At 43.9% G+C, this 23,170-nt stretch overlaps 1 protein-coding gene, 1 long non-coding RNA gene and 1 pseudogene across 2 annotated transcripts; all 3 read right to left on the bottom strand.

Annotated features, from left to right (window-relative positions):
- Positions 1-160: 160 nt before the first annotated feature.
- On the bottom strand, positions 161-5,104 carry LOC137161873 (zinc finger protein 436-like). The gene is made up of 3 exons (XM_067561388.1): positions 3,170-5,104; positions 2,500-2,601; positions 161-1,320 (listed from the first exon to the last, which is right to left on the bottom strand). The coding sequence occupies exons 1-3, from the start codon at positions 3,306-3,308 to the stop codon at positions 296-298; spliced, it is 1,266 nt and encodes a 421-aa protein (XP_067417489.1). The 5' UTR covers positions 3,309-5,104; the 3' UTR covers positions 161-295.
- A 67-nt stretch (positions 5,105-5,171) lies between these two features.
- Positions 5,172-9,111, bottom strand: LOC137161875 (uncharacterized). The gene is made up of 3 exons (XR_010922201.1): positions 6,824-9,111; positions 6,658-6,738; positions 5,172-6,568 (listed from the first exon to the last, which is right to left on the bottom strand). It is a non-coding gene; the product is annotated as an uncharacterized lncRNA (long non-coding RNA).
- Positions 9,112-12,719: 3,608 nt separating this feature from the next.
- LOC137161871 (zinc finger protein ZFP2-like) overlaps positions 12,720-23,170 on the bottom strand; it is a 110,768-nt pseudogene continuing 100,317 nt past the window's right edge.

Raw genomic sequence — 23,170 nt, 5'->3', positions numbered from 1 at the left:
TCATTAAGCCCATCCCTAGCCAGGACATTTCTATGATGTGTGTCCTGTGTGGATTTTCTTATGAAGTTTGGGCTGTGGCAGAAGCATTTCCCACACTCAGACCACTATAGGGTCTCACTTCCCTGTGGGTTCTCTGATGGAATAGAAGCTGTGAGCTTTGACTGAAGCTTTTTCCACACTCACTGCATTTGCAGTGTCTCCCTCCCCCTCCCTCTCTCCCCATGTGACTTCTCTGGTGATTAGTGAAATCTGCACTCTGACTGAAGCTTTCCCCACAGTTGGGGAAGTTATAGCATTACTTTCCTGTGTGAACTCTCTGATGTTTAATAAGGGATGAGCTGTGGCTGAAGCATTTCCCGCACTCAGAGCAGTTATAGGGTTTCTCTCCTGTGTGGATTCTCTGGTGTCTAATAAGGTGTGAACTCTGACTGAAGCTTTTCCCGCACTGGGGGCATTCATAGGGTCTCTCTCCAGTGTGGGTTCTCTGATGTGATAGCAGGTGTGAGCTCACACTGAAGCTTTTACCACACTCATCGCATATGTAGGGTTTCTCTCCTGTGTGGATTCTCTGGTGAGTAATAAGAGTTGAGCTCCGACTGAAGCTTTTCCCACACTCAGAGCATTCATAGGGTCTTTCTCCTGTGTGGGTTCTTTGATGTGATAGCAACTGTGAACTTTGACTGAAGCTCTTCCTGCACTTGGAGCATTCATAGGGTCTCTCTCCTGTGTGGGTTCGCTGATGTGACAGAAGGTGTGAGCTCACACTGAATCTTTTCCCACACTCACTGCATTTGTAGGGTTTCTCTCCTGTGTGGATTCTGTGATGTTGAATAAGGGTTGAGCTGCAATTGAAGCTTTTCCCACAGTCAGGGCAATTATAGGGCTTCTCTCCTGTGTGGATTGTACGATGTGTAATAAGGGCTGAACTCTGTCTGAAGCTTTTCCCACAGTGCAGGCACTTGTAGGGTCTTTCTCCTGTATGGATTCTCTGGTGAATAATAAGGACTGATCTCCAAGGGAAGCTTTTCCCACATTCACCACAAGAGTAGGGTCTCTCTATAGTGGGGTTTCTCTGTTCAACTGTTTCTCTGATTTTCTTGACCCTTCTGCTTCGGCGACTGGATTTACCCTGTCTCTCCCCTGAGTGGTTTCCCTGCTGCATCTCAGGCCTGTGCTGGCTCTCACAGGCTTCTGGCTCCTCAGGACTCTGGAAAACATCCCCTTCAGCTCTTCCTGATACCATCCTGTGTGGTTCCACATGCTCAGGACCTTCCTGCTGAAGATTCTCCTCCTCGTTCTCAGTCACCATCCCATCACCTGCTGGGACAGAGAGAGCATCCAGACAGGAGTCAGTCTCAGTGCTGGGGGGAAGGGAATCACAGAAAGGAGACCAAAACCAAATAATTGCTGGGGGGGTTAAAATGTCGTGATCTGAATCTTACCCACCCTCTATGACTTTAAAAGCAACCCAATGTCAGAAGGCCAGGGTTCCCTGGTATGTAGCATGAGTATCAGCTCACCTGACAGCTTAGTGCATCACAATTCACTATTGTTATTATCTGTATCTAAAAGGTGTCATGAAATATGGCACTGGAAAACTTTAACAGCTCACTGATCCTTAATATTCTTGTGTGATGTATGTACAGTAAAGCCACCAAGGACTTAATAGATATACACTGGAAATATGTGACTAAAATATGTTTAATCTGGGCATGTCAGAGCAGTTAATGAACAGGTTTTCTCCACACAAAGGAAAGAGGCCAACACCTCAAACCAAGTGTGGTCAAATTCAATGAGCTATTCATTTGTATTGGAGGTTGAGGGAAGATCATTTGCATTGTAAAAATCACATGCAGGGGAGAAGACAGCATGTCATCCACACCGGGCAGGGAAAGGAACTTTGTCTAGGCTTAATTTTCAAGGAATTTTGTAGGTTTACTGGACTATAAAAAGAAAAGGGAGAGAACTCCATAGTTATCGATTATTGTGCAGATACAAGATGCCTGGGCTCCTGTACATCTGAGAAAAGTGGATCCTTCAACCAAGGAGGTTGAAGTCTCTGGGAATTGAATATACAGATGAGAAACCTACTTATACACTGCAGGTAGACAGTTTAGGAGAAATTGAGGCCTGGAGGGGCATTGGTGTCACTCTGCAAACAGTGGGTGATGGAAGCCAGGGTGTGACCTGCTTGTCTTCTGTCTGTCTGTAAGTTGGTGTTGGTGCTGTGAGCCACAGCAGTAGCATTTAAGGTCCCCAGGTTGCAAGGCAGGCAGTGACAGAACCCCTTACTGGTCTGGGCTGAACCCCAAAATGTCACAGCCTCCCAAATCCTTCCCCAGAGGAGAGAGCGGAAGGGAGCCATCCTTCCTTCACATCCTCTGAATAAAGAAGAAGGCAGGGGCTGAAGGGTCAGACAGGCTTGATGAAAATTCTTAAGTGAAATATGCCATGGGGATACAATAATTGGTCTCTTAGTCAGTTTAGCTGGTTCCTCACCTGTGTGGACATTCCTCAGTGTCTCCCCTTCCTCAAAGCCCTGAAGATCAGGGACCCATGGCTCCTCCCCTCGTTCCAGCCGGGAGATCATGTCAGGTTTTGCTTGGGGGACAAGGAAACAAGTGCTAATCTTGTTCATTAAAATAAAACTGTTATTCCTTCCAAATTCAGCGTCTGAATAGCCCACCCAGATAGGCTCCTTCCTTTCTCCTTCCCCGCCTAAAGGGACTTGGCTGTAAATCATAAAAGATCATATGACTCACTGCTCTGGAGAAACAGCTCACCCATTCCATCTAGGGAATGGCCCTGCCTTATTCCCGTGGGGAGCTGAGGAGAGTTGCTACACTCTGAAGGTGTCTGGGATACAACAAAAGTCTTCATCACTGCCAATTACCCCCACATGCGCACACTCATATCCCGTCACAAAACAACCCACTATTGGAAAATATTACATAGATAGACTGTGAACTTTTTGGGGTAGGGACTGTCTTTCACTATGTGTCCATATGTGGCTCAGAGAGGCTATGATCCCTGACTGGGGCTTCTAGGTGCTTTCCCAGTGCAAGCTGTTGAGAAATAAACAGAAGAAACACCATTTAGGGCCTGAAAAGATAACAACTGCCCCTACTGCAAAGCAGAGAGCAAAGAGCCTCAGAACAGAAATCCTTACCCAGCGAGGTCACAGTCTCATAATTCTCCTGCATGACATCCCTGTACAGGGCTCTCTGACCCAGGTCCAGCAAAGCCCACTCTTCCTTCGTGAAATACACAGCCACATCCTCAAAGGTCACCAGCTCCACTGCAGCCATTTCCTTTCACCGTCTCTCAAGCTAATGAGACACCCTGAAGCAAAATGTGAATGTTATTTTGCAGCCTGTCAGGGTTAGAAGGGTGACTTGGGATATTTTGGAAGGGGATTTAATCCATTTCACATCCTTATTCCCCACAGGCTCTTTCCCTGCAGAGAGACATTCTAGACTCTGTGATTCTGGAGAAATGTTTTTAATATCTTGATTCAAACAATAACCTCTTAAATCTGTATTCACTTTTCTCAAAAAGTGGCCAGTTTTAAAAATGCTGAGCTTGCAACATAAGGGTTCAGTTCTGAGTGCCCAGAGCTATTGAAATCAGTTCACTTACTCAGGTGCCTGAATATGGATTTAGGTGTCTAAATTTAAGCTCTTGTTTAAATACAAGATCCTGACCATCATCACTTTATTATAGCACAGACCCAGCCTCTGCTGGTCCTCCACCCCCACTCCAAGACTAAACCCAGAGACTATAACAGAGATTAAGTGACGTCAATGGGACCAGAAAGAAAAGTTAAAAAAAAACATATTAAAATTTTGAGACACATCTGGACATGCCTGACTTTCCTGTTTTACAACCTGCACCCACCATGGGGTCATGGCCTCATAAATAATTGGTATACAATTTTAAAATGTGATCAGAAGGTAACTCTTACTATGTTTCTTTAAAAATATAGATACGATACCCACAGGTTACTGCTAGTGAAGATTTGTGTCCCTGGTGAAACACAATATTATTAGTTAACAGTTTTAAATAATCATGTTAGCTTTAGGAAAGAAGTTACTGTCTGGAGGAAATCTGAGGAAATTGAAAAACTTGCCTGATTCTTGCTTTGGTAAGCAAAGGGGCAGACAGTATTCCCTGGGTGAGTTATGGGTCTTAACAATAAGCCCCAAGGGCTTTCTGGACACAAAACACTTTAGGAGCAGGCTACTAGGAAAAACATCTAAAAATAATAAAATCTGTGTTAACTGCAGAGTGTTCAAAATCAGTTATAGTCAAACAGGACATTTCTTCTTTTGTTAACCTTGAACACCTTCTCAGAAACCCCATACACTGTCCTATTGACTGGGGCAAAACAAACATGCAGTTTAATGATCACCTTCCCAAAACAAAATGAAACACATTGATGCGGGTCCGTCTTTATTTCAGCAGTGATGGTTCTGAGTGCTGCTTACTCACAAACACTTAATGGGGTTTGTCATCTGTGATAGTGATACATTTATTGTTGTTGTCATGGCTGGGAACAGCAATGGCAGAGTGTAATCGCCCATTAACTGACATTAACTGACATTCCACTATATCTGTGTACATGATTTAGTTGGGGTTGGTCCTGCTTTGAGCAAAGGATTGGACTAGATGACCTCCTGAGATCCCTTCTAACCTAATCTATGATTCTATGTATGAAGAGTTAACCCCCACTCCTCGAATGTCAGCAGGGTGAGGGGCTATCTTGCAGGAATACTCCCACTGCTGTCACCACTCACATCTCCCTTACCCCCATATGGGGAAAAATACTTTTCATCGTTTGCTTTTGTCCAAACCCTGCAGGTCACTGCATCGTAAATGACACTGACCTCTGGTTTCTTGGGGTGACTGCTAATAGTTTTGTTGATGTTCTCTACGAAATGCTGAATGTTTGAATAATAGCCCAGTAATAATGGCTCCCTTTTCTGTTGCTATCACGAATGGCAAATCATAAGAAATCACATTCCATGAGTAACAATAATGAATTTCGGATAAAATGACATCTCAATTACCAGTCAGATTCAAAGGCTTCACCAGCTGTAGTATGAAGTTGGAACTAGTATGTTAAGGAAAAGCCCCCCCCCTCCCCCCGCCCCCCCGATGCATTTCTAGGTAAGAGGACATAAAACCCACCATCAGTCATTTTTCCCCCTTATCAGAAATCCTGAACTTGAGATGTTTTGACCTAATAATTAAATTTTCCAGGCCAGCCTTTCCATTTCACCAGAAAATACTTGTTTCTCCCCGTCTTTTCTTCAATAGAATCTTTTTTAGTTTGTAAACAAAGGCCTGGTTAATATTTACTTTTTGTAATTCTTCAGGGTAAAAAGAGCCCACAACTTCCTCTTCTCTATAATCTTTTAACATGTACTCAGGTCTCTTCCCTCATGATAAAACAGCAGGTATAATAAATATTTCATTGGTATTTCATTCAACCTGAAGAAGAGCTCTGTGTAGCTAGAGAGCTTGTCTCTTTCACCAGCACAAGATGGCCCAATAAAAGATATTACCTCACCCACCTTATCTCTTTACCAAATCACTTCTGAACCATCTTACTCTAAGACTTCAGTATATGTAAGAAAAAACAAACATAAAAAAAATACAGAGCAAGGCATCATATTTTACATGCATTTTTTCATGCATCTGACGAAGTGGGTTGCAGCCCATGAAAGCTTATGCCCGCAGAAATTTGTTAGTCTCTAAGGTGCTACAGGACTCTCATTGGTTTTGCTCTATAAAGACTAACACGGCTACCCCTCTGATATTTTACATTTGATTCTTAAAAGCAGAGTTATATATAGTCAAGAGAAGCAACTATGCACAGCTAGTAATATCTTTTTATTTAACATTAGATTTGTATCACCTATAAACACCCATTGTGTTCTTGATTCTGAAAGAAAAAATGTGTACATCTTAATCAATATTCAGTTTTATCCTTTTTGACCCCTTACGGAGAGGTTTTGTTATTTAAAAAGTTTTATAAGCTATTTTAACAACCCTCCGACATATTATCAGGCCAGTTTTTGCTGGCACATTATGTCCAGTGCCTACAAGCAGTGAAAATAGATCTGCTTAAGCTTCTACCTCCCTTGTTTTAACAACTTCATTTACAGTTTCAGTGGTCAAGTTAAGCTCCTTCTGTTTGTAGCCTGTGACTACAATTATACTTAGGAGCCATGCCATATTCAATTTAGAAGAAATGCATCTCATTTGGTTAAATGTTTCTGTGTGCCCTCAAAGGAAACAATTGTGGCTGTGTTTACTGTGTTCATCTATTACACAGGCTTCACAGTTATCAAAGAGCTAACCCTAAAGCCATGGTAAATGGCTTGATTACAACAGCCTTAACGATATCAGTCATAAGACCTTCTTTACAGTTGTGTCAGTCAGCCCCCTTATTTTTTATGCTCTTTCTATTTTTAGTCTCCTTTTCGCAAAAGCAGCATGTGCATATCAGATTTTTTCTTCCAGAAAGCTGATTCTCTTTATCTGACTCATCCTCTGAAGATTTCTGTCAAAAGCAGAGAAAATAATAGGTATTTTATTCTTTGTTGCAGTAATTTAACAATAAAAAAGACAAAAATTTTAACTTGTACTAACCCTCTTCTGTTTCTGAATCATCATCATTTCCAGAGGCCACACTGTTGGGCATTGTCTGTCTCTCAATCCCATCTATGATCCCTGTTATTAAGAACAAACATATATATGTATTTAAACTTTTATAATTTTGCATCAATTTCATGTAAAATGCCCTAAGATTTCTTACCTCATCATGCAATTCTGGCTCAGACTGCTCCGCTTTTGACGGCAACTCGCTACACACCCTGGCTGTAATCCTGTATGGCCCTGGCTTAATTATCCATCAAAAAAAAAAAAGCACATTTTCAAATTGTAATTGTAATATTTTTTCAGAAGCTGTGAAAACATGTTCCTTTGTTTTACCATGATAATATTGCCATTTGACCAAGAATCATTAGTTATTATGTAACTGTTGGCCCACTATCCTCCGATGATGCTACGGCTGCCATCTCCATGTATATAGGCTCTTCTTCCTCCTGCACCTACAAAGAGCATTAATAGATTTTTCCTCTTATAATTTTGCAGTAATTTGTTATAAAATAATAAAGGCCATCTCACCTCTGATCTCATCTCTGCCTGCATCATAGCCAGCAACAAACGTCTCTGCATCCAATCCTGAAGTACTTTTACATCTTTTGCCTCATTTACAACTGGCGATGGCCCCGTGGAGTCTCCCTGGTTCTTTGGTTCGATTTCTGGAGGGAACGTGGGGTTCAGTATCAGTGATGCCTCTTCGGGGAAATAAGAGTTGGCAGGTTGTCTCTTCCGAACACATGCAGGTGCCCCCAAAGGTAATACGAGCTTCTTGGCGTCTGTAGGCATCTTGTAAAAGGCCATGATCAGAACCTATAGGTTCCCACTTTAAAACCCCGTGCAAAAAAGTGTGGTTTTTATGTACATCAGTCAAACTATCATTGCTTAGGGTTTTTCAAATGATCCAATCCTCAGGAGGCCATTCCTGACTGGCTCAACAAAAGTGATTTAAACAGTCCAATGGAGAATAGCCATGCCCCAGCACTAATGTGACACATTATCACTGGTTCAGGAAAATGCATTTGTTTTAATATTCTATGATATGTCTATAGAATATCTTCTAATTGGCTCAGCCTACAGCCATGGCTTTTCTGAGGCTACCTGTCCTGGAATTACTGGCATTTGATTAGTGACAGCTCTTGGAGTGTGGTGCTTTTCTCTTTTTTAACACTCTCTTTCAGACACTATGTAATAATTCTTTTCATTTTCTCCCCCTGCCATTTGGTCAGAGAGCTGCATTTTCCTTTCTTGCTGTTTTTGCAACTCACTCCTCCTCTCTCTTGCTTTCTTTGTCCTTTTTTGGTCCACTTTATTTTCTCTGTCCTTCAGCCATTTTTTCCTTTCCAAGGAACTAACTGTTTCTCACACTTTGTGATAATTTACTTTATATTCTCTTGGTATTTTTGTTCCTCCCTTATTTCTGAATATTAGCCTCTCTCTGTTGTTCTACAGCCACCTTTCCACATGGCTAACTTTCTCTCACTTAGAGATAATCTGCTTTATTTTATAAAGGTTTTAAAAATTACTTAACACGTGTTTATACTACTGGGTTATTTAAATTAAATCAAATAAGGTATTTAAATTACCTTAATAACAGTTTTAAATAATAAAAAAAAAAAAGACCACAAGCACTATTTGTATTTAGTCCTAATGCATCCCATTCTTTTTTCTTCAAAGAGAAAAGTGCACATGTCCTAAAAGGAGACTGGGATGAGACATAAAACAAAAAGGGGGCATGGAAGTCTCTCAAAAGTTATATGGTGACTAAAGGTGTAGATTTTAAACTACATAGCCACCTTGCACTCAGGTTAAATGTAAGCCAGCCTAAATAAACTGGCTGGCAGAACCAGGTGCTCTGAGCAGAGGAAGCTGCCTCCTGTTTTAGTTGGGTTTGGGTTTCTGTTCATTAGTTTTCTGATCCCTCGTGGGTTCAAGGAAACAAGACTTTCTACATAAATAAGATGGCTATAATGGTCACAGAATCCCATGTCAAATTCTTCTCTCTGTTGGAGCAGCCCTCAGTACCTGAACTTTGACTATCTGCTCATGTCAAAAGGAGTAACACTTTCTTGTATGAAATCCCTCTCAAAGGCAAAGTTCTATTACAATTTTTACTAAACTTACATGTACAATATTGACTTCCCCAAGAATTCAAATAACATGTCATGCACCAAAGAGTTATGAGTTTCCTAAAAATATGTTTGGGATTCTTTTTTATTTACCTTTTTTATTCTGAACCTTTAGGGCGCACTAGCTTCATATTTTCAAACTTTTCTTCTCCACAACAGTGAAGATTAGAATCTCTTTTTAAAAATTATTGTTATTCTTAAGCAAAGCTGTGACACAAAAGCAATCTCTTGCTTCCAGAAGCTGTGTTTTCAGAATAAAAACAAATATTGTCACACTCATGATAAAATCATCAAAATTGGTAACAATGGGTTACCATTGTATTTGACTATACCATAGTATTTGGACACCCATGATATTGGTACCAGTGGGAACACTCACACTACATAAAGTAAAGGACTTGTTTACATTTTTTTCTGAATAAAGATTTTGTTTGCAAGTGGCGACTGCAGCCATTGATTGGCTGTGACCTCTCCCAAAGAATCCATGTCTAAAATATTTATGCGTTGCTTTAACAATTAGTATCATTTTGCACTTCCAATTACATAATTCTCACCCCTTTAATTAAAAAATAAAGTAAATTTCTCTAACTAATTCTCCTGCCCTGCAAACCCTGAAGCAGATACTTTAACATTTCATTTGACACACACTGGCAGCTGTCCAAGTTTAAGGACCCATGATGACCCCTGATGGGCTGATTTTTTTGTACCTCTGAAGTGGCAGCCCTCTTTCACAAGCTTTCCCAATCTGCTCAATATTTTGTTATGATACATTTCCGTGGTGTTCTTCATGCAAACAAGTTTACTGTTTTGTTCTTCCAAAAATCAATAGATTCGTTTAAAATGCGTATTTTGTTACTCTTTTGCATTGGGCTCAGAAATTCCTCATGCCATTGCTATACCACGATATTTAAGGGCATGTGCCTACAATGATTCTAACCAGGCAGGGGTACAGTATAGACACAAGCTGGGTGAGGCAATATCTTTTATTGGACCAACAGAAGTTTGTCCCATAAAAGATATTACCTCACCCACCTCGTCTCTCTAATATCCTGGGATCAACACGGCTACAAAAACACTGCACACAGTTTACATCAGTACACATGTAACCCTGGCTAGTAACATGTTCTTCTAACGTTATTAACAACATTACTACCCACCTTTCCCACAACCCCCACCCTAGCGCTGCCCCTTCCCCCAGCGTCTCTCCTCCCCCCGCTATCCTGTGTGTGTGTTTATTTTATTTTTTTCAGTTTGAAAATTTGGTGCAGCTCTTACTTCTCTGGTCCCAGGAGCGTTCGCTCCCCCGGGGCTGGATCGGCCCCTGCAGGCGCTAAGGGGTCAGAGCCTGGCTGTGTCCGTGCGTGGGGGCAGCAGCTCCGGGACCGCAGACACCCGGGAGCAGAGATGGGGCGAGGAGGGGCCGTGGGCGCAGAGTCACTTTCCTGCCCGGCCCCGGCACTTTCCCCGGGTCTCTCCCCTCACCTGCAGTCTGCGGCTCGGGAGCTGGTGTCGGCAGAGCCTGGGGCTGCCCCAAAGTCTGGTTCCAGCCAGCGGAGAAAGTGCCCCCGGGCTGGGCACAGAGGGGCGCTAGTGCAGGGCTCTCCCCGCACAGACCCGCTGGGGAGCAGTAGCGGAGTCACCCGGGCTCCCAGAGCATTAGGGTGCCTAGAGGCAGCAGCATCGGCGTCTGTCTGACCCAGGAAGTTCAACCCACAATCAGCTGAGGAGCAGTAAAAGCCGCTGCCTTCCCCCTGCCCTTGCTGCCTTCAGACTCTGCTTCCTCCCATAGACGGTTTTAAAGGGAGACAGGGAGGAGGGGAGGGATGGGCACGACGTGTGACGGCAGGGGGCAGGGGAAGGAGAGGAGAATATAGGTAAAATTAGGCCCAGGAGGAGCAGCTGGAGTTAAGAAAGGGGGAGACGATCGCCACACACACCGCCTTCCCCAGGGCTGATGTGAAGGGAGCGGTGGGCTCCACTTCTTAGACAAGGCAGCTCTTCCTGAGGGGCTGGAGGAGTCTGGATTCAGTGACATATTTTAGACATGCCCATTCACAAGATCATGTTTTGCCATATATATTCTGATGTTTAAGAGAGTTCCATGTCACTTTACGGACACTTAACATATATTAGCCTCAGAGCAAGTCCCTACCTGGGCTTAGCTGTTGTTCTGATCTCCTGAATTGGGCTCCTTTCCTGCAGGCCATGTAAATGTAGTTTTCATTCTTTAAATTAATTAAAATATGTTTATGACTCTTATTGCTTTTAATACACCATCATTTACATCTTCCCCCCCTCAAGCTGCTTACAACTGGAGTTGAGTGTCTCATGATCCACCACCTTGTCTGTAAAGGACTCTCAGTCAAAAGAATCACTCTCTTAGGGAGATTTAAACCAACAGTGGAATGGACCAGCTTTTTCTGAATCAGGGGTTGATATGCTGATTACAATCTGCTGAAGCTAGGTTTTTGCTGGACAAAGGTTTGGGGTTAGACAATCCTTTTTTATGCATTATCTCTTCATGTGGTTGTACTGGGGACTTGATCTACCTCAAAGTACATATTAAGGCAAGTTCCCATGATCCTTTTTCTTCTGGAGAGGCATTTCCTTTTATTGCAGGTGGTGGTTCATTAACTGGTCAAAATGTCATGGGAAGTTTCCTATCCATCCAGCAGGTGGCATTTGAGCATCACAAAAAATTCCTTTCCAGTCTTCTTGGAATCCTTAATTTTTTCTTTAGCATAGAGATATGCCACATCTCAGCCGAGTACTTTTATACAGTGGACCAGACTCAACAAGGGAGTCTGAGGAATACTTTCATCCCTGAATGTCCCATGGCTCAGAGGTTAGGGAACTCACTTGGGAGCTGGTAGAGTGCTATTCAAATCCCTTCACTTCCCCAAGAAGAGGGGAGACTTGAACCAGTGGTCTCACACTTCATGGCTTACAGGGCATCAGAGAGGTCCTTGTCCTCTTTCCCTATGCCCCACATATTTTTGTGTGGTGTTAGGTGGCCTTGGAACAACCCAACTGAATAGGGCCCCATTGGCAGAGGAGCATTTATCATCCCCAGTTTATGAATCACAAGCAGAGATATGGGATTTAGGTACCTATATCCATGAGGCAGGGCTCAGGAAATGCACCTCTCATTAGCATCTCCCATTGGCTAGTTTAGGGGGCTCCCCTCCTAGCATGCAGAAGTTTGTGAATCATATTTTAGGGTGTCTATCTCTCCTGCATCGTTTTATAGATCCCTGGTGCCTAACTCAGGTTTTATGGACCCTAGTGTTGTTTCCATGACTTCCTAGGCATTTAGAGGTTAGGTATCTCAATGCTCAGTATCATAACACTTAATTAAGTCCGTTGGTGGATCTAGGCCTAGAAACTATGAAGAATAAATGAAAGTCATGGAATATAAGAGAAAGGTTTCTAGCACCAAACAAATTTAGGAGCTGAACAAAGGCTGTTCAAAGCTTCTTGAGAAGTAATAATCAAATCCTAGCAGAGCACAGGAATCGTATCTCAGTCTCTTGTCCTACAGGCTCAGGGCTAGGAAGGTAATTTCAATCTCTGTTTTAACAACCATTGTGTGTCCTCATTGCATGGTCACTCCAGCCTGGCCTGACCCTGATATTCTAAGCATTTACAGGCTGTCTCCAATGTGGATTCTCTGATGCTTAATACAGGTTTATCTTCAATTGAAATTTATCCCACAGTCAGGATAGTTATAGGATCTTTCTCCACTGTGGAGTTTCTGATGTGATAGAATGTGTAAGTTTCAACTAAAACTTTTCCTGTACTCATTGTGTTTGGAGAGTTTCTCCCTGTGTGGGGTCCTTGCGGCTTATAAGAGTTGAGCTGTTATAGAAACTTTTCCCACAGTCAAGTCACTTATAAGGGTCTCACTTCACTGTGGAATCACTAATGTGTAGTAAGAGCTGAGTTTGCACTGAAGTTTTCCCCACATTCAGAGCATTTAAAAGGTTTCTCCCCTGTGTGAATTCTCTGGTGAATAATAACAGTTGAGCTTCGACTGAAGCTTTTACCACAGTTGGGGCAATTATAAGGTCTCTTTCCCATGTGGGTTCTGTGATGTGATAGAAGGTGTGAGATGCAACGAAAGTTTTCCCACACTCATTGCATATGTGGGGTCTCTCCCCTGTGTGGATTCTCTGGTGATTAGTGAGGGTAGAGCTGTCACTGAAGTTTTTCCCACAGTTGAGGCATTTGTAAGGCTTCTCCCCTGTGTGTTTTCTCTGATGTTTAGTGAGGTCTGAGTTCTGACCAAAGCTTTTCCCACATGCCATACACTTATAGGGTTTCTCTCCAGTGTGGATTCTCTGGTGTCTAACAAGTTTCGAGAGCTGAACAAAGCTTTTCCCACACATGGGGCATTTGAAGGGTCTTTCCCCCATGTGAGTTCTCTGGTGTAATAGAAGGTGTGAGCTCAGACTAAAGCTTTTTCCACACTCCTGGCATATGTAGGGTCTCTCCCCTGTGTGGATTCTCTGGTGCAATAGTAGGTGTGAGCTCTGATTAAAGCTTTTCCCACATTCATTGCACATGTAAGGTCTCTCATCTATGTGGGTTCTCTGGTGTGATAGAAAGTTTGCATTCTGACTGAAGTCTTTCCCACACTCATTGCATTTGTAGGGTCTGTTTCCTGTGTGGATTCTCTGGTGACTAATAAGGGCTGATCTCCAGCGGAAGCTTTTCCCAGAAAAACTGCACATGTAGGGTCTCTCTCCAGTAGGGATTCTCTGTTGAACAGTTTCTTTGATTTCCATGACGCCTCTGCTCATCTGAGTGAATTTACCCTGCTTCTTCCTTTCAAGGTTTCTCTGCTGCCTCTCTGGCTTGCAATGACTTTCATGGGCTTCTCCCTGCTCAGCATGCTGGCAAACATTCCCTTCAGATCTTCCTGATACCATCTTGCCTGGTTCCACACGATCTTCCTGTTGTGGATTCTCCTCCTTGTTCTCACTCACCATCCTCTCACCTGCTGGACAGAGAGACAATACAGACAGGAATCATTGCCTGTCCTGGGAGGGTGGGAAGGGGGGCACGGAAGGAACTTCAGAGAGGAATAGCACAGGTCAACCCTGTGATGGTTCTTTGAGTACCTAGGACTGTGAGTCATCTAGTTACCCACGTGCATCCAGCATGATGGAGACATACTTGTACTTAGCTGGATGTGAGCGCCCTGACAACACCAGCCTGCTAGCCACTCAAGCACTCTCCTCTGGGCTCTGCCAGCCCTTACTTTGCCTTGCTGGTTAACAATAGCTGCAACCTAATTCCCAATCCCTTTGAAGCATTCCCCTGTCATGTCCAGCCCTTTAGCACTGACCACACAAAGAAATGCCAGGCCTGCTGTCCCCAAAGGAAAAGCGACACACCAGCTTGTGACTGAATTCAAAATCAACACCTAGCTTAATATCAAATAACTTCAATATATTCACAGTGAAAACCACAATATGTTTATTAACAAAGATTCGAGGTTCAAGTAGTAGTGAGTATGGATATTGGAGACATTTACAACAAAATTATAACACACTTGCTAGAGACTTAACAGCCTAACCTCAGCCAATGTCTTCTGCAGCATTTCAGCCAAAGTTCGCTGAGATTAGGGTGACCAGAAAGCAAGTGTGAAAAATTGGGGTGTAATAGGCATCTATCTAAGACAAAGTCCTTAATATTGTGACTGTCCCTATAAAATTGGGACCTCTGGTTTTCCTAGTTGAGATCCCGTTTTCATAAATGTAACTGAACCACCTGTTTACTTCCTAGATTCAGGATAAAAGGGTATCATCTTTGCCTTCTATTTAGGTCCCCAAAATTCATTCCCTGTGACCTAAGTCAGGATGACCACCTGCCACTTATTTTACTGTGTGCTGCTTCCCTGTTTTTACATCTCTCCATTGACTTTGTATGTAAATGTGTAAAAGTGCTTCCAGTGCTTAATTTACATCTCATCAGAGAGGAAGGTGACTAAACATCTCCTATCTGACAGAAAACTTGTTTGTCAACTCTGCCACGATACAGACTTTAAAACACATTTTCAGTATATATACACGGTATCTGTATATATATATTTCACCACAATTTTAATGACCAGTTGTGATCCCAGTTTTCATTTAAGACCTCACAGGCCATTCTTGGGTGAATAAGAATGTACATACAAGAATCAGGACACTCCTATACCCCTCTTGCCAGCTGGCATACTGGGCTTCTCACATCACAGAAACAAACCAAAGTAACTGCAGGGGTGATCAATAAATGATGAGATTATCCCCTCCCAAAAAAACAAAACAAAAAAAAATAAACTTCTTCTCCGGAGGAAAGAAAGGAGGGGGACCATTTCTACCTCCACACCACATCTGAACACTCAGAGAAAATGGGACTATGGCCAGGTGTTAGCCATGCTAGGTAGAAAGTCATGAGTGATGTCTGCCATAAGGATATGACACCTGCTAAGGACAATCCTAACCTGGCTAAAACAAGGCAAAACAAACCGAACTAACTGCTGGGAAGATAAATAAATCAAATGCCCTCCAAATTCTTTGTCGGCAGCAAGGACCTGCTAGCTGACCCCCAGGCAGGCTAATGAGCACAGCTGGGCTTTGTCTCAGCTGTCTGATTGGCCAAGCCACCAAGGGGCTGAGGGGATTAGCAGACCTACTCTGAAGTTCAGCAGCAGCAGCACAGCACTGGCTGCTCAAAGTATTGTGGTAGCTCCTGCCCGGCCTCTCCTTGCCTCACTCCAGGTAAGATGCTTCAAACCGCGGCCTCCAATTTCTGACGTCAGCTCTGACCCTTGGTTCTAGCATCTGGCCTCAGAGCCCAGTTCTAACTCCTGGCTCCACCTATAGGTTCCTGGCTCTGGCCACGAGCCTACTCCTGCTCTGACCACTGACCATGACCACCCCGGTCCTGATCCCTAACACCCTTTCCCAGAGGAGAGAGAAAGGGAGCGATTCCGCCTCATCCTGCCATCGGAATGTGGAAGAGGGGAAAGAATACACTGTAGTCAGACAGACCCTGCCATGAGGATGTAAAAACTCAGCTGCTTTGCCAGATTCATCGTCTGAGGGGGCATCTTTACATGTCTCATTTTTCTGTAGCCCTGGAGAGCGGGCTGAGGCAGGAACTGTTTTTTTCTCTTTCTTCTCCTCACCTCGTCCAGGAAAGTCAATTTGAGTCAGGGATACTGCAGAAAATGGAGCTCGGCAGGGTTAGGAGCCTGAAACGGCCGCCCACCCCACTTACTGCCCCTGCTGGTCTTCCTCCCTGTCTCGCTCCTTCCCCCTCCTCACCCTTCTGCCTAGGAGACCTGGGTCCCTGGCCCGTTCCGGGGGCCGTTCGCTCTCCCGGGGCTGGCTAGACCCCTGTAGGCGCTAAGGGGTTAGAGCCTGGCTGTGTCCGTGCGTGGGGGCAGCAGCTCCGGGACCCGCAGACACCCGGGGGCAGAGATGGGGCGAGGAGGGGCCGTTTGTGCAGAGTCACTTTCCTGCCCGGCCCCGGCACTTTCCCCGGGTCTCTCCCCTCACCTGCAGTCTGCGGCTCGGGAGCTGGTGTCGGCAGAGCCCGGGGCTGCCCCAGGAGCTGGTTCCAGCCAGCGGAGAAATTGCCCCCGGGCTGGGCACAGAGGGGCGCTAGTGCAGGGCTCTCCAGTCCCCGCACAGACCCGCTGGGGAGCAGCTGATCAGCTCCCAGATCACAGAGGAGGCGGCGGCACAGCAGGGGCTTCTGACATGTCTGAGTGTCCTGACTCCCAGGAAGTTTAAATGTCAAGGATCCCGAGCAGAGTGTTAGCTGCTGCTGTCTCCCCTCCCTTAGCAATAGTCAGAGCCCTCTGGTGGCCACAGCTCCTGAATGAATCTCCTCCCTCCCTGACACAGAACAGCAACGCATGAAGCAGCAGATTCAGCTCATTTGCAGTTCCAGAGCAGGCTGGGTGAGGATGTTCAGTGACATCTGCTGAAGCTGCTGCCCTTACTACCACCAGACTCTGCTTCCTGCAAGAAAAAGCTGGTGTGGGGGCAAGAGGGGAAAACCGGAGAGGAGGGATGGGCAGAATTGTTCAGGAGCCAAAATGTAAAACACGTGCAGGGAGGGAGGGAGGGGAAGGAGAGGGGCAGATGGGCAAAATCGGGGACAGGAAGCAGGAGCTGGGGTTCAGCAAGGGGGAGATACTGTGCCAGACCGTGTCAGAGGGGAAAAGCTGAATAGGGAGAGGTAGAGGGGATAAAAGTTACTGCAAACGGCGTGAATGATCTACGGGGGTCGAACAGGGTGTAAGTGGAAAAGGGGTTTGTGATCCTCGCTGGTTGGTCCATCTCAGCATCCCCTCCCCGGACTGTGGTATTAAAGGTGCAGTGTAGCCTAGGGCAGCAGCTCTTTGTCTGAAATGATGTAGTGAGCTTAGCTACCAAAGGAGATCTGGTTCGTTGAAATATCTCTCTGTCACACACACACAGAGCGTTGTTTTGTGTTTTAAATAATTCCTCCTCAGTTTACATAGTTCACAAATTTGTCTTATCTGCTGTTCTGATTGCCTCATTTGAACACCACTGTAAATGTTTCACACCTTATAATTATTCATTTCAGTAAAAATATATTACTCTTATTGTTTTTAGCACTTTATTAATTCACCTTGGTCAGCATTGTGCTGGTAGATATTGTGCTACTCAGCTTATATTTTTAATAGAAATAATCATGAAAAATATGAATTGATGGGTGAAGGGGCACTCCCTCGCTCCAGTAGAGAGGAGACTAACAAGCTCTTTTGGGCTTGTTCAGCACTAACCAGGTGCACCCCTGAGGCCTGCTTTGCCTGGAGGAGAAGCTTTAAAAGGGAATACCTGACAAAGGAGGTGACGGTGAATAGGAAGAAAATTGTTGTGCTTGAGAGAGTGCTGACCATACAGATGGATCAGCCAAAAGGGAGATAATCTCAGGCTTCATTGCCCCTGAAACTGCATGGACCAGCTATAAAGCAGGATGTCCCAAGACAGAGGAAGACCTGAAAGTAGACTTCCATTAAAAAAACTATACCAGTTGATGAGCCAAGTCCGCCCAAAGAGGGACCCAAAAGAATGCCTAAATTGCTTGGCCACCTTTGCCTTTCTTTCCGTCTGATTCCCATCTCTTCAGGAAAAAAGAGAGAGGGAAAATACTGTTTGTTTGTTCAGAAAATACTTTGTGCTCCAACAGGGGAAGCATGTTATAAAAAACTTGACTTGGGGTCTAATTGGGACTCAAGGGAATCCCAATTCTCTCCTCCTACCCCTCCCCCCACTCACACACTTGATGTTAGTTATATAAGCAAGTAGATCCCATGCTGTTTTCTAGTATTATATTTCTTGTGTTTTCTTGTGAATTTGTATTTATAATTTTTATTTCTAAATTTTTGTTTTTTTCCTGTCCCACAAGTTTCTCCTTCTGATCATATAACGTCAAGACTTTCTGATGTCCTGGGTTGCTGTAAACATGTCTTGGATTTCCTTTGATCCACCAATGAGGACTGTCTTTCTGAATTGTTATTTTGCCTCTGTATCCAGCATCCTAGTGCTTTTTCACTACCCCTGAATATTTGGGAAGTAAGTTTTGCACAGAACAGGTACTATGCTATCTTGTCTGAAATTCCAGCAAAACTGAAACTTCTATTATCATTTTTACTGATCACAGGTCTACAATATTGCCAACCCCAAGTATTCAAATATTGTCATATACTTAAAAGGATGATTAAAAAAAAAAAAGTATTCCACAACCATGAAGGCTAGACTCCTTTTATTCTCACTGACAGCTGTGATTTCCAAACAATTCCTTGATTCCAGCAGTTTGTGCTTTCATAAAAACACCAAATACTGACATAGTCATGATAAAATTGTGAGAATGGACAACACTAGATATATGTGTTTGGCTATTTAGCAATCTAGTATTTGGCTACATTTGGCTATGTATTTGCACAGAAGGTGCAAGAAAGATTTTGCAATTCATATGAAGGACTGAGTGCAGGGCACACACACAATGGGGCTGCCTAGCCCCATGTCACAACAAAGACTTTTTCCAGCACCAGGAGCAGGAGTACAAAATGGAGGAACACACATGGTCCTCGCCCCATCTCTGCCCAGGCACCATGGACACTTGAAAGACAAAGATTGGATACTGAACTTGAGGGGGTGGTCCCAAGGTAGAAAGGAGTTAGTCTGCAAAATGTACTGCAGCTGATGGTGAGATGACTTGTTTTTGCTTTTAGAATCATTAGCATGGTAAAGATCAAGAATTAGCTTGTGAGTTTTGTCATTTTATTTCTTTGAGTAACCAATTCTGATCATCTATACCTAGTCTGCTTAATCACTTAAAATCTTTCTGTAGTTAATAAGTTTATTTTAATATTTAATCTAAACCAGTGAGTTTGTCTGATGTGCTTGGGAATCTATTCAGGTTACAGAGGCTGGTTCATATCCACTACCCTTTGTTGGAGTGGAGAACTAAGTAATGAGCTTGCATTGATGAAGGAGGTCTTGAGCAGTGTAAGACATACGTTTCTGGGGTGCAGGACTGGAGCTGAGGGGGAATCTCCTGGTGTCTCCCTGTGTATAGTTCATGAGTGGCTGGGAAGAGCATTCATTAACTTTGCTAGGTGTGTCTTTGCAGGCTAATGGCTGAGTGATCAGAGCCTGGAGTCCTTTACTAATCACTAGCACAGCAGTTTAAGAGGCAGCCTGGGCTGGAGAGTTAAGGGGGCACAGTGGTTCCACAGTCCAGATTGTACCCTGGGGGATGTCATGTGCATACCCCCACATTCATTATTCATCATGTCATTCAGACTTGTACTGCATGGTAATCAAGCCCACAACCCCTCCCACCCCCCAAAAAAAAGAAGAAGAAGAAGCCTTTTCCCCCCTGTGATGAAGTGGAAATTTTTCAGTATTCATACTGAGTGTTTCAGTTTCCCCTATGTGCTGCACATTTAACTAGGTGGTGAGAAAGGATGTTTACTGTTGCAGAGACCCAGAGGACCAGGTGTGACTGCCACTTAGCTTCCTGGGCCCAGACAATGGCCTGGGTGTTTTGTGTCCTAGCAACAGATGACCCTAAGGCCCTGGCTACTGGGTATGTAAGGCCAGGGAAGGCGTTTGCCTTCCCTAAGAAGCCAGGCATGGCCCCGCCCACACTCCACACACACACACACACACACCCACCCCTCCTGCTGCATCCTGTTGGTGTGGGTCTGGTGGCAGTGGCACTCTCAACTAGCTGTGTCTGCTGAAGTGGGGGGCAGGGGGCTGGGTTGCAGGTGGCACCCAGCCAGAGGGGGCATTGCAGGGCTGAGGTGGGCCAGCTCAATCTGGCTCCCCAGGGCTCAGGTCTCCTGGCCTGCCTGGGGCTCAGGCCACCTGTGACTCTGACAATGCAGTGAAGTGCTGTGACCTCCCCCTGCCCCAGAAGGGAAGGGGTAACCACAAGCAATTACAGCTAGGATTGGTGTTTTGTAGTACTTTAGTTTATAATGATTGATTAAGGTATAGCTAAGCAGGACCAAGTTTTAACTATATAGTTGGGGTCCAGATGGAAGGTCTTTGGAATCCTACTCAAGGACACAGCCCAAGATCAGAGCTGCCAGACCTCAACACCCTGCCAACCACTCACACTGGAATCCCCAGATGATCTAATCCTGACTGGCCACCAGGAGAATTTTGTCAGCCTTTTTGGAAGTGGTGAGCATTGTATGCTTAGCGTGTGTATTGTGTTTTAGTAACTGTTAATACATAGATTAAGGATATTACTGTGTAAGGCTCTTCCACTAGTAAAAGGCCCTGCAAATCTGCAGAAAAATTAGCCTAGAGCCCTATGAATTGGGAAAGGGTGGGAATTTAAAATAACCAGTTTACACCCAGCAACCTATGGACTGGGAATGGGTGACCCTGAGCCCTAGAGTGTGAATTGGGTAAGGGTAAGGTGCCTTTCCCCTGGAGCCCGATAGACTGGGAAAGAGTGGGGCTGCCTTAACTGGGTTATACCTTGAGCCCTACAGATTGGGATAAAGGTGGGGTGCCCTAGAGTGTGCGCATAACAGAGTCCAGTCCCTGCTATATCAGACAATCTTGTCATATCATCCTGCTCAAGCTCCATCTTCAAACTAGTTAGGTTGTTTTCTCCACTGCTCTCATTGGGAGGCTCTCCTCTAATGGGTAGAAATCTTCTTATTTCCAGATTAAATTAGTTCATGGCCAGTTTATCCCCATTTGTTCTTGAACCAACATTATCTTTCAGCTTAAATAACTCTTCCCCCTCCCTGTTGTTCATCCCCCTGACATATTTGTACTGAGCTGTCAGGTCCCCTCTCAGCCTTTATTTCTCTAGGATAAACAAGCCAAGCTGTTTCAGGCTACTTTTGTAAAACAGATTCTCCATTTCTCTGAACATCCTACCAGCATTTCTCTGCATTGGTCCCAGTTTGAATTCATTTTTCTTGAACTTGGATGACCAGAATTGTACACCGTGTTCCAGAGGATGTCTTACAGTATCTTGTACAATGCCATTAATACTTCCCTATTTCTACTGGAAATACCTTGCCTGATGCATCCTAGAATTTTATTTGCCTTTCTCATGGCCACATCATGTGGGTGACTCATAGTCATACTGTGATCAGCTAAGACACCCTGGTCTCTCTCCTTTCTGCTGCATCCCCAGTTTATAGCAGAAATTCTTGCAATTAGAGCCTAAGTAATCTCGTACGTGTACTATTAAATTTAACCATTTCTATTACTCCAGTCCCAAAGTTTATCCAATTCTTCCTGTATAATAGTCCAGTCCTATAGTACTCATGACAACTCTGTGAGACAGCAGGACTGACTGCTGCAGTGGAGAGAGCAACAGCAAACTGGGGAACTGATGAAGCTGCTACTTGGCCTTATGGCCAGCAGGGAGCAGCAACTTCTAGCCCTAATGCCACCCTTTCCCCCTTCCCAGTCGATCCTAATCCAATGTCTTTCCCTCCTGCCTACCCTATCCAGCTGTCAATAAACAATTCTGGGTGGAGAATGAACCATTCTATGCAGTCCTTGGATGGAAGTGTGCATGGGCAGATGTGTCCATTGTATTCCACCCTTGTGCACCGATGGGGGAAGGGGAACAAGTGTTCTGGCCATGGCCAGTTCCATTTTTATGTGACGCTATTTTTTTTTTCTTTGCTTGCATCGGTGGGATCCATATTGTGATAGCTGGGATGAACAAAATGATGATTTGTAATAAATCATTTGTGCTGCTCAATCTCTTGATGTGTGAGTGCTTAGCACACACAGACAGGAATTTCATAACAACTTTTACTAAAGTCTCAGGTGAACACCAGATATGATTATAAAACTGGTAATGATGAAATACGTTGAATCAGACAGGCCAGTCAATACAGCTCACTGATAATGGGCTCAGTTTATCCATTACAATGATGATTCCCCCTGCACAGTACAGATGTGGGAACCCCTGGCATCCTTCACTTCCCTCATCCTCTTAGACCCCCATCCCTCTTACCAGAGGGATAAATTGGGCATATTCTGCAATGAAGAGAAGTCCAGAGACAGCAAGTCTTCTGTTACAATCTGGTTGATTTTAATCCATAAATACATGGGAATGAACATTGCAACTGCTACTCAAGTCAAGGAAATCATTTATCAGTCACAGGAAAAACCTCAATTGCCAATGTTCCATGTAGTAGGAATGTGCTAATGTAAACCTAATTGATTAGTTTTAATCATTATATGCACATGCTTTTAAATGCTGCAACAGAGTCACAAAATTAGTTTTCTGAGATCAATGTACAGGAATAATAGGATATTAACTTGTTGTTTTTTAAATTGATTTTGGCAAAACAAAAAAGTAAACTTGTCAGAATGCAGAGTCTGATAGGCTGACAAGATCATGCAATAGCCTAAATAAACGTGGCATTGTTGCTGACGCTTGTGATTTATCATGACTATGGCAATAATGGGGGGCTGGGTTTCTGAAACAGAAGCTGCTGGAATCAAGACTAGTTGAGAATCAGAACTTCCATTAAAAGAAAGAGAACCTAGCCTTCATGGTTTTGGAAAATGCCTTGAAAATATAAAGTTAGTTCACCCCAAAGGCTCAGAAACAAAAAGGCAAAGATAAAGAACTGAAAATGCAAATATTTTAAAAATTTCTTAATTTTGTTGATGCATGAATCATTATTTTTGAATTATACAAAATCCAAAATTTCAATATCAATGTATATTAATAATTAGAGTAGAAATTTTCCCTTCAGATGGGTTTCTTGTAAGATAGTACCATGCCCCTCTGCAATAATTTGGAAATTAATTGTACACAGAATTGGTGACATGAAAAAA

This window comes from Emydura macquarii, unplaced genomic scaffold (genome assembly GCF_026122565.2).
Source record: "Emydura macquarii macquarii isolate MOO-44397 ecotype Brisbane River unplaced genomic scaffold, CSIRO-AGI_Emac_v2 contig_2393, whole genome shotgun sequence".
In the NCBI taxonomy this organism is placed as follows: domain Eukaryota; kingdom Metazoa; phylum Chordata; order Testudines; family Chelidae; genus Emydura; species Emydura macquarii.
The sequence above is the reverse complement of the archived record's forward strand: the minus strand, read 5'-3'. Positions and strand labels throughout refer to the sequence as shown.